The sequence below is a fragment of the Nipponia nippon genome, unplaced genomic scaffold, assembly GCF_047370975.1.
Source record: "Nipponia nippon isolate SJK-2023a ecotype South Korea unplaced genomic scaffold, ASM4737097v1 scaffold_19, whole genome shotgun sequence".
NCBI lineage: Eukaryota > Metazoa > Chordata > Aves > Pelecaniformes > Threskiornithidae > Nipponia > Nipponia nippon.
The window spans coordinates 3,766,595-3,779,573 of record NW_028262335.1 but is presented as its reverse complement, the minus strand read 5'-3'; the positions used below and the strand labels follow the sequence as shown (position 1 = coordinate 3,779,573).

The window sequence follows — 12,979 nt, the reverse complement described above, 5'->3', positions numbered from 1 at the left end:
TTATGTTCATACCATGAATAAATTGAAGAAAATCTAGCTGTAGTAACAGTTCACTTATTATGCCTTCCCTTCTATGTTCAACTCCTACTATGATCTGTGTGGTGGAGTCTATTTAGGGACAGTTCTTTAACTAGAGGGCAGGTAAAATGGTATTAGATGCTCTACAGGTGGATGTGAAAAAGGAGAGTTGAACAATTGCAGAGGGCTTTCTACAGGCTCTGGGGCTCAAGGAGGGGACCAGCTCTATAGAAAAACACAAAGGAGACACAAGGGCCAAAGATGAACTATGGAATAGGAATAGGGATAGGAATAGGAATATGAGAGGTTGAGCAGCATCTGCCAGAGGAAGACCATTACGAACAGGGCAACACTATGCCTGTTCATCCGTCCCAGCAGGGAGACAGCTGCTACATTTGTTCTGCTGACTTCCACCTCAGAGTGGCCTATAATGTATAACTCACCACGAGGCACAGAAATGGCCTCATCGCTCTCCCCTCCCCTATGTCCTCTGATGAGAACACTGAAATAGAGGAAAGGATGTCATGTTCAAGGTCGCATAGTGAGTCAGTGGCAGAGGTAGCTGGGGACAAGCCTCAGGGCTTCTTGAGTCCCTGGCCTGCATCCACTGTGCATTCACTGGCACGAAGCAGCTCTGCAAATCCCGCATTCATTACAATACAATAAAGCTTTGCTGCATGGGTCTTTTTTTTTTTTTTTTTTACAATGTTTCTCAAAAACCCAAGACTGATTTGCATTTTAAAACCACCAGTTACAGCTCAGGAAAATGCTATTCAGTAGTTCCTGGAGCTCAGGAGTAAAGATTCTCTCTCAGTTGTTCTCTCCCAGTTCTTTTGCCTAAAATGTATTTTTGTCCAAACTGCACAATACTTATTGCTAATGTTTATGTCATGAATATTCATGACATCCTGGGGCTTCAAGACTCCAGTGGAAAGGCGAGCACAGGAGGCATGGCAACCCTGATACTCCTACACGCCATACATGCTGGGTAGAGGCGTCAGGGTGAGAAAGCTTGTTTGGTTAGGGTGCGAGCTGTGGGATACTAATGCAGTCTGGAAGCCTTTGGGGAATGCTGGTGAAACTCCATTAAACAGTGCAGTGAAGACCTTTTGAATGAACAACTTCCATAAAACCATTAGCTTCACTTAATTGCAAAGAAAAGGCCCCACATGCAGTGGGGGTTTAGAATACACGCTGTCTCTCTTTACATCTGTTTCTTTTTCTCAGGCAATCTGCAGATGGGCCTCCCTTTCCCAGAGAGCTTCAGGACTGGGGAAACTCTTCCTGTCCTGAAAGGTGTAGGACTGTACCTGTCAGCAGTGGCGATTTAGGTTTCCACGTGCGAATTTACGCTGTCGCCTGAATGCAAAAAAGCCTGCCCCTCCTGTGCTGTCCTGTGCCCCTGTGCCCAAACAGAGGCAGCTGCCCGCAGGCAGCGTGGGCCCGCAGCTGCACGCTGCCTGAGCCAGAGCAGGCTCCCGCGCTGAGCCGCTGTGCACGCAGGGCTGGGTCACGCTTCCCTTTCGCTGATGTGGCTGAAGGCTTCCAGCCTCACTGCTGTTCAGATGGTGCCATCTGGCTCTCATGAAATATATGAGAAATGTTATCCAATAAAAGAGGGGGCTGGCTGGCTGTGTGCCTTCACCTCTGTGCTCTTTGGGGAAGGGATTGTTTCTGCATCTGGGAAATGTTTAACATAATTTTTGAGTACTGGTGTTGCCTGAGTAAGAAATAATAGGCTGGCAGTTTGAATTCAGGCCCGAGTCAGTGGTAACTAGAAGCTGTTTTGCTTGATCAGGTCAGGGCTGAGGTTTATAAATACATGGCACATAGAAATAGCTTGTGGTGTGGCTTTGTTAGTTTTGTGGACGGGTAGGAAATATCCCTTTCTTTGATGTTCTGTCAAGCAGGATATTTGGGTTAGGAAAGACGAGGAGGAAAGGTCTGAGTTCTCTGACAGGAAGAGAGGAAACAAAGAGCACAACTTCAAAAAGGCTGAGGGATGTTTCTAAACTGAGCATTTTGTCCCCACTCCCCATTCTTTTCCTCTGAAAATATGCTTTATCTGCGGCTCAGTATCCTTTAGGGATTGCCCCCAGGAGCTGAGGGGTGTTGGATGTACCTGCAGATTCTCCTGGGACACTGAGCTGGCAACTGATGAAACAGAACCTCTCTGGCTTTGGGGGCTATTGCCCTTTCTTCCTGGGTTTCTCCATTATTTTGTCCCCATTTTATTAAGCTTACTGGTGTATTCAAACAGCCTTGCTTTGAGCCCTGGCTAACAGCAAGCACTTGGAGAAAGCTGCTCAAATAGGAAAGGTCTGAACTCACAGAGCCTGATTCTGTTCTCAGCTGTGCCGCCATAAACCCCACTGACTCCTAAGCACTTACTCTGCAGTGACATTTGTGTAGCTGAGATCAGGCCCACAGACCTAAGCCCACTCCTTTTTCATGCACCCACAATCTTGCTCACTCACTCACGCTTCTCTCTAACAGCCAAGCACACACATTCATTTACGCAAACACTGGTAGCCTTGTGTATTCTCCAGGGACATGCTGGCAGACTCTGCGTGCACTCATGCGTACGCACTCACGTGTACGCATTTCACCTTCCCAAGCCTGGCTCCCAAGCCAGCGATGGTGTTTAATAGAAGTTCAGTTCTCAGTTGTTCCCAGCCTTCTCTGCTGTACAGCTTGCTGTCTGGTACAAACTTGAAAGCCTTTCAGGCAATCAGGCAGTAATAGACATTGTGGAAGCTGAAAGTCCCCCAGATAAAATTTACAAGGCCTAAGAGAGCCTGCCTGGCATTATTTAATGCTTTAGTAATGAGCACCTGAACAGGAAAGATTGCTTGGGTAGTTTTATTCTGCATAGATGAGCAGTCAGAATTTCAAAGAGGGGCCATAAATATAAGCATGCGGAATGGCCGATGGTACCTGATTTTGGCATGGAAGGCAGTCGTGCTGAGACTGTGAGAAGGTTAGAGCGCATGAATAAAGGGGAAGATGTTTTCCTTCAGCTTCCCAACTCCAAAAGGCATCCTTTAGCCAGGAATGGCTTTAGGTGCAGTAGCAATCCTTTTCCTGCCTGCTTGTGACTGCGTGCCTCTGTGCATGTGGCCAGGCATTTCTGAATACGCAGCTTACTAATGAAGACTGCAGTACAGTGCTAATGTCTCTTGGTGTCACGCGTGTGTTTGTGTACCTGCGTGGTTAATGAGGACAACAGCGGTGTGCAGCACATCAGTCTGTGTGCTAGCTGTTTGCCTGTGCATGTGTGGGGTTAATAAAGGCCACAAATAATGCTAATTCTTTGTAAACTCATTTGCATTGTTAGTGGAGTCTGCAGTAAAGCACTGAAACCTTTGCGTACGGGTATGTGCAAGTAATGTAGGTTACAGCTTAATACAGTTTCTGTTTATGTGCATGGATATTGCTGCTTATGTAGACAGTTCTAACTTCCGAGTAAAACATGTTCAGTGTTGCTGTTTTAAACTAATAATGAACTATTTATTCATTTTGGCAACACATACGATTTAGTTGAACACTTCTGTGAGGCCTGAGGGACAGAAACGATAGCAGTCAGAGGCCGATGCTCTCTGAGCACAGGGGGGCATGGAAGAAAATGTTAAGCCAGGTGTGAAGATTCCCACTACGCACCATCCTGTCCCTCCCGTCGCCAAATATTTGAAATGTTTTATTTCCTTCCAATGCAGAATGAAAAGAGACTGAAATCACAGAAGTTGCCATAGAGCTGGACTGTCAACCCCCCAGTCACCCCTTCCCATCCAGGTGAGTATTCCATTACGGGGCTTTTCGTGCTGTGCGGACCCCTGTGTGTTTGTGGAGTGATATTTAACAGATGAATGTGGCAGTCTGCGTGTCTCTGTATTCACAGGGAAAGGCGTATTCTTCATGTATATATTGTAGGTGCTAACGTAGCAAGAGAAACTTCTAGTTCAACTAGGGCTAGCATAGCTCTGTGGCATGTGCGTGGTGAAGGAAGGTGTCACATGTGTTTATGCTGTTGGAAAACCACGTACAAGTTTTAAAAGCTAAAGCTGTCAAGTTGATGTACTTCCGCGTGCGGAGAGGAGATGGGTACAGTTCGTCCGTGAGCAGGTGTGTCAGCATCACTTTGTGTCTGTTTGCCCGTGTGTGCGTTGCAGGACTCGGTGCACTGCATGCTTGTGAGAAGAGGGGAGCAGGGGGCCGACGATGGGCTCACACGTGTGTGCCTGTCTGTGCCTGGAGGGCTGTCGGGAACGCTGCCGAGGAGGACCGTGTTATTGTCTGAGTGCTCGTGTGCAGCACTGACTGATAACTCCCTACAGTTTGCTGGGCTCTGCTGTGTGATTGATTGAGCGCTGTCCCTCACATCAGCGTGGGCTCTGTTCGCATCACCGGCAAAGTTAGAAAAGGCGATTTTTCCCTTAACTGTACACTTGCAGTGTTCAACAAAATTGCTAACCCTCACCATCACCTTCTCTGCAGAAACCTCCGTCACTGGCAGAAATGCGCAAAGCTGGTGGAATGCAATTTTACTTCAGGAGCCTCATTAAATTTGCATTCCTTGGAGCCCCACAAGGAAGATGATGGTCTGGCTTTGTCTGCCTGGCTTCCTGTTCTCTTTGGGCGATGCATCAGAAAGAGCCTCCGACACAGCCGCCTGCCTGGAGACAGACTCAGGTGATGGGCCTATGTTACTGTGCTGCTCTCTGTTATTGACTTGACAAATCTGTCTAAAAACTGGGGTGGGGGATATTTTTCCTAGGCACCATCAACACTCAAATAAACAAGAATATTAGGAAAAACATTCTTAGGTCACCTCTGTAATGTAGCCTGATTAAAAGCCATTCCCATCAGGTAGTTGTTCAGCAATTTACGGACATAATCCTGCTCTTGCAGGAGTCCACATTGTAGTAACAGGTCACCCCAGTAAACAGGCCAAGGGTGGGGGGAATGTTGTTCTCTCCTTGCCTCCAAAACTGGAGTGGGTCACAGAAGAGTGCACAATAAACAAACGCAAGACCGCTGTATCCAGCACAGTCATTAGAGACTCCTGTCAACACTGAGCAAAGCCCCTGTACTCAGGGATGTCTTTATCATAAACAGGACTCTTTCAACTCCTGGAAGCCAAGGCAAGGGTCCGTGGTCAAGTTAGATGACCAGCTGTGCAGAATGCCTAGCTGCATAAGGGACAAGCATGAATATAAAAAAGATTTTCTCTACCACCCTAGTTAATAGCCTTTCCACCTCCCATTTAATGACTCCTACTTAATTCAGGGATTGTTGCTGCATAGCGCAGCCACTGAATGAGTATAGATGTCTCCTATATGGAGCATTTGTCTAGTGGTGAGAGTACTAGCAAGGAAACCAGATGAGTCCTTCCCAGAGCCCTGGCTCTTAACTCGGGGTGGACCTGCAGCACTGGCCAGTTGCTGCAAAAGTTTCTGGCAGTTTCTGTTCCAAGATCCGCCTGGTACCGGGGCAGTCGTAGTGCCTGCCCTGGCAGAGCCGGATTCCCGCCCCCTAGTCCGGAGCTTGTTAGCCAGGGCATTGCCTTCGCTCTTCAGACGGCAGCCTGCAAACCAAAGGCTCCCTCCGAGGGTGGGCAGGGCAATCCCGGGGTGGGCCCGCATCCCCGGAGGGGTCCAAGTGCACCCCAAGCTCCTGGCCTCGGCGGCCTCTCCCGTCACCCGCCCTCTCCGCGAAGGAGCTGCACGGGGAGGGCAGGCACCGGGGACCGTTCCCAAGCGCCCTGCGCCGCTCCCCCCGCGCCCGGCGGAGGCGGCCGCTCTTGCGCCCGGGGCCGGGCCCCCGCGGCGGGGCTGCCTCGGCGGGGCCGCGGCACCGGGGGCCGGCGCGGGCGGGGGCCGAGGACGGGGCAGGGTTTATAGCGCGGCCGCAGCGCCGCCCGCAGCCCGGCGGGGCGGCAGCGGGCAGCGGCCGCGCCCGGGCGCGGAGCTCCGCACCGCTCCGCTCGCACCGCAGCGGCGGGGGCTGGCGGCCGCCCGCCCCTCCGCCCTCGGGGGCCGGCGGGCCGTGCTAGTAGTCGGCCGCGGCGCACGGCGGAGCGGCATTAAAAGGCGGTGGCGGGGCCGCGTGAGGGCTGCGGGGACCGGGACCGGTGCACGCCGCCGCTGCGGGGCGGGGGGACGCGGCGCCGCAGGGCGGGCATCCGGCACCGCGGTACCCGGCCCTGCCCCGGCATCGCTGCGAGGACACGGCCGCTGCCGCCCGGCCGGGCGGAGGTGAGTGTTGCGCTCCGCGAAGCGGCCCCGGGTGGGGGGGGAGCAGCCATCTCCCGTTGTACCGGCTCCTCGCTGCCCGCCGCCAGCTCCCTAGCGCTCGGCTCTGCCGGGGAGGGTGGCCCGGGGGGGTCGGTCGGGCTCCCGGGTCCCGCTGGGGCAGGCGGTGGTTAGAGGAGAGCACCACTTGCAATCGCTCCCCTTCACCCCGCCCCGCTGTTTACTTTTTTTTTGAGCCCTCCGCCACCCACCCCCCCTTTTTTTTTTGTGCTGCGAATACAGCGGATACATCCCTCAGTTGTGTGTTAGCCAACTCTCCTTGGAAGCTCTGGAGAGTTCATGAATATGCACAGAGGAGAGCGTTTCCCGGGGAGGCTGCCTCTATAATAAGCTGATTGAGCTGTGCCTGCAGCAGGGCTGTTCTCCTGGGGGAAAAGTTGGGCGCCAGAACTGAGCAGCTTTGTGTCCCCGACTTCACGGAGGGTTGGCCTGCCTCCCTGAGGAGGAGGGGAGCCAGCAGAGGCTCCATGCTCAGGGGTGTTAGCAGGTCCAGCCAGGCAGGATCCTCAGCTGCTGTCAGATGTTTGTCTAGAAGATGTAAAGAGAATCATGTACCTGACACGTGTAAGGTAACCTTCCTGTTTTATACTGGCTTGTGTAGGAATTGACTTTTCCTGCCTAAAAACCCCGGGTCGCTTAGTAGCGGCATTGCATTGCTTAGCAACAGTCCCAACTGCAGCCCAGTCCTGGGCCCTTACTATTCCAGGTGATCTCCAAAGGCATGCTGGCAAAACAGCCTGTGTCCTGGAGATAATGAACTCTTTCATGTTCTTTCCTATTTGGTGATGTGATGATCAAACCGAAAGAGTGGGGCTGGTTGCCACTGCCCAGGTATTTGAAGGCACTTGAGAAGGGTGGGAGCTGCTGGGAGCTGAGTATAACTGAAAACCTCCGGGACAGAGAGAGTAAGATGAAAGCGGCAGGTCCCTCGGGCGTGTGTAGGACCTTGCATCTGCCTTTGCCGCTGTATCCTCTGTCGCTGGCACTTTTGTTTTGCGCACAGGCACAGCAGCGTGCTGGTTAGCAACCTTAGCTTATGCAATTATTAGGATAGTATTTTGACAGCTGTGCTGAGTCTGTTAGGGTTTAATGTAATATGCAAGCAAATAAGTTCCTTTAAAACAAGGCTGATGCATGCCCTCTTCTGCGGCTGCAAGACATGACTCAAGTTAAGTGGGATGAGGACTTGTATATTGGAAGAGAAGTACTTTTACAATTCAAATGACAGAATAAACACACAGACTTTGTGCTCACAAAGCCACATGTGCATATACATAAAATCTGCTACCCTAAAAGCTCATTTTTTTAAAAACAATTTTCCCATGAAAATTTGGGTGAGCTTTTGAAATTAGCTTTCTATTCTCACCAGTAAAACTTGGCTCGGGGACAATTTTTCCTTCTTCCTCCCCAATAACCTTGTGAAGTGTTGATAAAGATACTATGCACAGCATCAGCTTCCTTTGATTGCTCTTTTAGGCTGTGTGTCTAGATGGAAACCTAGCAACACTATAACTGTATTGAAGGGAGATGTTTCAATAGCTACACTTCTTTTATCACACTGGATGCATCTTCAGAGGTTAGACTCATCAAGCCAGTCTCTTTACCCCTTTGGAGCCTGGAATAAAACAGACCTGAGCTAGTGAAAAAGACAACAAAGATGGAATGGAAATGCTTAATACGATAAAAGATCCATTCCTCCTTTCTTCCTGCTGCCCCTGTGAATACCTACTGTATTCCCATGGGGAAAATACTCCACTAGGGAGGGAGAATGCCCATCTAATAGAAAAATTATTCAAGGGGAAACTAGCCATCAGTATTTGTGACCGTTTCACCTAGACATGCACAGGGAAGAGCTAAGAGACAAATGGCCCAAAGCAATATGTAACGGTATAATATGTGAGAACCAGACTGGCATTTGGGAAGTAGCATCAGCATCGTTCTAAATCACTCACTGTGGTGAAGATTGTGATTCAGTTTCTGCAATGTACGGGGCAAATTCATTCTCGGGTGAAAAAAAAAACCCCACCACCTAAAGTTACTGACGCTCTATCTAGATTTACCTCCCTGGCTATATTCTAGTGTTCTTAGCTATATTGACAAATACCCTTGTTGTGCATACTGTCTCTTTACAACAGTGGGGTGAGGCACTTATAGGGAGTCAAGGTGACAATATCTGACTGGCTCTGTGTAATTTGGGGGCACAGAAATGAGGGATTTCACACTGGTGAAATCTCTGTTAGTTTTCAGGTGTTTGGGGAAAATGCCTTTGCTAGGTGCTAAAAATTCTCTCAGTACCTAGTAGGTCCTTGGCCACACCTCCCAAGATCTTGTACTTTTTCAGTATTAATGAATTAAACATCACAAACGCCTTTGTCAGGCCAATAGAAAAAGTGGTGAAGTTACAGGAGAACTTTGACCACTTCTGTATCTGTCATTTCTGAACTGTCAATGAGAAGTGTTTTTAACAAGCTGTATTGTGCAGGAGTTTATGGGGGTAGCTGCGCTGTGTGTGTATGTATATGTAACTGTATAGCATGAGAGTGATAGGGTGTGTGCATTTTGGTATTGCACTGGGGGAGGGTATGAATACGGTCTTAACTTTTGCATCCAAAAAAACACAGCACATCTGAAATCCTCTTGTGATGCCAGTGCTTTGAGATAAGTGCTGCTTATACAAAGACTTGCCTGTTGGGTACAAGTACTTAATAAGTAAGCTTGACTGAAACTGGAGAGGGATAGGATTCATACCTTGATGGCATATCGAAAATCTAGATAAGCTGTGATTCCTATTTCTGAAGTTTGAACAGGTCCTACTGTGAGTCCCAGGGTCTCTGGGTGATGCTGCCATGGTCTCTGTGCATGCCAACATGCAGTAAATCCTGGCAAGGCTCTCTTTAGCACGAAGTATTTAGCATATAGCTGGTTTAATCCTCTAATCTTATCAAGCACTGACATAAATGAGAACTGCACAGATCAATTCATTCTGAGAAATCAAAACCCTGTTGTATTTCTCAATGTAGTGCGCAAGACTTCTCCTTTCACTTACCTGATTGGCTTTTTTTTTTTTTATCCATTGTTTGTTTAAAAGTATCTGACTGTAAATTTGGGCTCAGTGGTGAAAGGTAATCAGCTCTCCTGTAACCTCAGTTTTTCTGCTGTTTAAGTAGCTTCAAGGGATTTCAGGATCAGAGCTGGTAATGTGGTCTGGGAGGCTTGGTTACTGGAAGTTGCAAGGTTGGCAGAGGAAGGAGTTGCTGGTAAGTGCGGGTACTTGTTACCTCCTTGGTGACAAGCAGTCCCGTTTACTTTTTGTTCCTTTTGTGCCAGTCAAGAAGAGTGGAACCTGTCTTTTTGCCTTCCTCCTTTCCACACACCTCCCTGTTCCTCTCTATATAGAAAGATAAACCAGTCCTCACGAGATGTGTGCACAAGCTGCCATTCGGCTCTGTGAATGTGTGGCCAGGGGCAGGGGAATGTGTTTCCAGACCTTGTGATGAAGTTGAACAATGAAATATTAGTTTCTAACACTCCCTTATGTCTCTCCTGTGATACCACAGAACAGGCTATCTCTTTAAATGATTGATTTCACACAGATTTACTTGAGTTCATCCATCTTGATGCGGCTTTACCAGGGTGAATTTTCTCTGAGGTGTAGCCTTACTGATGTCTTTTCTAAGGGCTGGATCCTGCCTCCTTTCCTCTTGCAGAGGAGTACCTTATTTCATGAAGAGCTCTGCTGCATACAGTGAGACTGTTTAAAGAGTAAGGTGCTATGGTGCCTGTGACTCAGACTAATGCAAATCAATTTAAAGGACAGATTAAGCACAGTGTGAGTATGGATTGCAGTGCCTGGCCCTTAATGAATAATTCAGGAACATGGAGGAGACAGTGTAAGAGTTAAGTGCTTAATCCAGCTCTAGGTGAGGTCACCAAGAGACTTTCCATTGACCCCAGTCCAGAATATGTTTCAGCTTGAGCTTAACTGTGAGTTTGTAAGTTGTCCCATTGATGGCAGTGTGCTTCAGGCATGAGCTAAAACAGCTGTCTGAATTAGCACCCAGCAGAATATTATGACCCTCTTGCCTGTCATACTGTCATGAGCTGTCCTCTGCAGCACCATGAGAGAAGTTTTCTGAGGTCTCCGCACTGCTATTGAGTCATGCTTTTATAGTATTGAAAAACAGAAAAGATTAATAACTGGAGTGCCACACCATTAACGGGAGAAAATATAGACATGAAAAGTTTGGCAAAACAAGCTACAAAGGTTTAATTTTGGTTGCTGAGAGCTGGGGATGATGCTCTCCTATTGCAAGAACAAGGCACTTCCATGTCATATGGATTTCACCAGCACTCGACACTCAGCACTTCACAGCTCAGGAGTCCACTTGTGTCTACTCCTGCCAGTGGCTGAGCGCGATCCGCCTGCATGGGGGTGAATTGAACCCCCAGGCACTGGAACCGTTCCTGGGAGACCCATTGTGGTGGGGATGGCAGAGCAGCTATCTTCTGCTGATGGGAAGCAGAGGATGCTCTGTACCCGCAGCTCTTGTTTTGTGCTGTGGGTCTGCAGTAACTGTGGGAATCCTGTCCTTCCAGCTGGCCAAGAGGGATTTGCTTTCCCATAGAGGTACAGTTCAGCGCTAGTTGTAAGCAGTGCTGATTTTTCGATGGTAGCAGCATCATTGACTTGGAGGGGCAGAGCATCTCTTCTTTCTTGTTGTAACTCTGGAAGTATAAAACTTCCAGTGAAACCTGTGCCCTTGCTCTCAGCCTGCAATTCCTGGCAGCGCAGCAGGCTTTGCTCATCCACAGGGAGGCAAGGATGCGCATTGCAGAGTAGGGCACCCCAGACATAGGCTGTCTCCTGCACTGAAATTAGGGCTTCACAGATACCTGACCCTTTTTTCCTATTTTGAGTTATCTCTGCTTGCTGGGAGAAGACTTTTGGGGAACAAGGCTGGGATACTTGCCCTGCCATCTGCCTTAAGGCAGCAGGCTAGAAAGTTGGCACAGTTAATTCCTGATCTTTGCCAAGCTCTGTTAATAGAGAACGACTCCTCCTGAATAGAAGGCAGTTCATGTTACAGAAATAGTGGAGAAGGGGGAAAGGCCACTGTGTTTGCAGGAGGTGAAAGACACACTGGCAGTCGTCTGGTTCTTAAACTGCTGCTGGTCTTGACTCTCTACTTTTTTATGGGGGAGAGTCAGAGGTGAGAATCATTTATTTTCTGCCTGGACTTCAGGGTGTGGATGCTATTGCTTCTGGGGCCTGGCTCTCCAGCTGCGATCTCACTCACTCTGTGTAAATGCGGTCACGTCAGTGAAGTCACTTTGGATTTGTTACTGGGAATGTGAGCTCAGGATCTACCTGCTAAGATGACTAGAAGGACGAGCTTGTATGGGCTTCAGGGCATCCTGTCTGATGCTGCCACATATTTTCTTCCCATCTTACTTTTGCATAGCAGAAATTTCCTTGACTTGAACACAGAGTAGGGTTCTAGGAGACCGCTAGTTTTACTCTGAGCTCGCTTGGCTGTCTGATGTTGGGCTAATGAGTCGCAGAGTCTCTGTTTCTTCATCTATATGTGGTGATATATATTTAATAAATAATAATAATGCCCTGCATTAAACTGGCACTGTCATTTCCAGGGTCATTTGGCTCAATACATTGTTTCTTTCACAGTCTATCTACAAAAATGTATCATAGGAGCCCTGTTTCCCTCTCCCTTCCCATGTTCTTAAAGGATCTGTGTATTTGCAGACTAATAGCAGAGAAGGAAATTCATGTGTTAGCATCACAGGCCTCTGCTGGGTATTAACTTCTTTCCACTTTATGATATTGAGCATGGGAGGAGCTGGGGCATCTGGTAATCAAAGCAGAGGATTGGGAAGAGCTGGGTCCTGTTGTTGCTCTGCCACAAATCTTGTGATTTTGGGCAGATCTGGAAGGTCGCTGTAGCAAAAAAGACTGGGTTTTGGATGCCTCAGTTTCTGGGCACCCAGTTTGTGTCACTGTTAACTGAAGTGGTAGGTACCACTGCTGCTCCCCAAACGGCAACTAAAACCAGAGTCCACTTAACAATATTAGTTGTAACTTGCCTGGTCTGTATTTAGCTTCTGTTAAAGTCAGCAAAAGTAATGGCTGAATTCCAGCAGAGCTGGAGCTAGACTGTGGAGCCTTACTTAATTCATTTGTAAACTTGCGTATAATCCGACCTATTTCCCTAGAGGAATAAGGGAATTGGATCCGATAGGTGTTCGCAAAGGGCGTATGCAGTCTCTGATAGAAGCTGATATGATGCACGAGTGCAAAGTGCTCTTTGCTCCTAGGGGGATGTGCTATATGTCGGCTTGTTTCTTGACTCTGTTTTACACCCAGGAGCTGAGAATGAATTGCTTTTGAGTGCTGTATTAAGGTGTGTGGAGACAATTCGGGGGGAAAAAAAATCCTAATCCTTTCTACTGTTTGGGGAACTGAGGAACATGCAGCACACTTGATTCCCTGAATGAAATAATTTGTCTTTTTGTTCCCCCTTTTAACAAAGCAAATGAATTCCTGAAGAAGATGGGGCTGCAAACTTAGCTTTGAACTAGAGCCCAATGGGGCATTTTAAATGTGTCTGAGAAAAGCCCAAAGCAACCCTGGCTCC

At 48.5% G+C, this 12,979-nt stretch overlaps 1 protein-coding gene across 5 annotated transcripts in view; it reads left to right on the top strand.

The window, feature by feature from the left end:
• DISP3 (dispatched RND transporter family member 3) overlaps positions 1 to 12,979 on the top strand; it is a 103,117-nt gene that overhangs the window by 53,994 nt on the left and 36,144 nt on the right. For 4 of the 5 annotated variants that reach the window (XM_009460949.2, XM_087755308.1, XM_087755309.1 and 1 more), the window contains 2 exons: positions 3,735 to 3,810; positions 4,513 to 4,707. In XM_009460949.2, coding sequence (XP_009459224.2) covers positions 4,657 to 4,707 — 51 coding nt within the window. In that variant the 5' untranslated portion in view covers positions 3,735 to 3,810; positions 4,513 to 4,656. Of the gene's footprint in view, positions 1 to 3,734; positions 3,811 to 4,512; positions 4,708 to 5,972; positions 6,273 to 12,979 lie in introns of those variants that run through there. The other variant, XM_087755312.1, reaches the window with a different exon arrangement.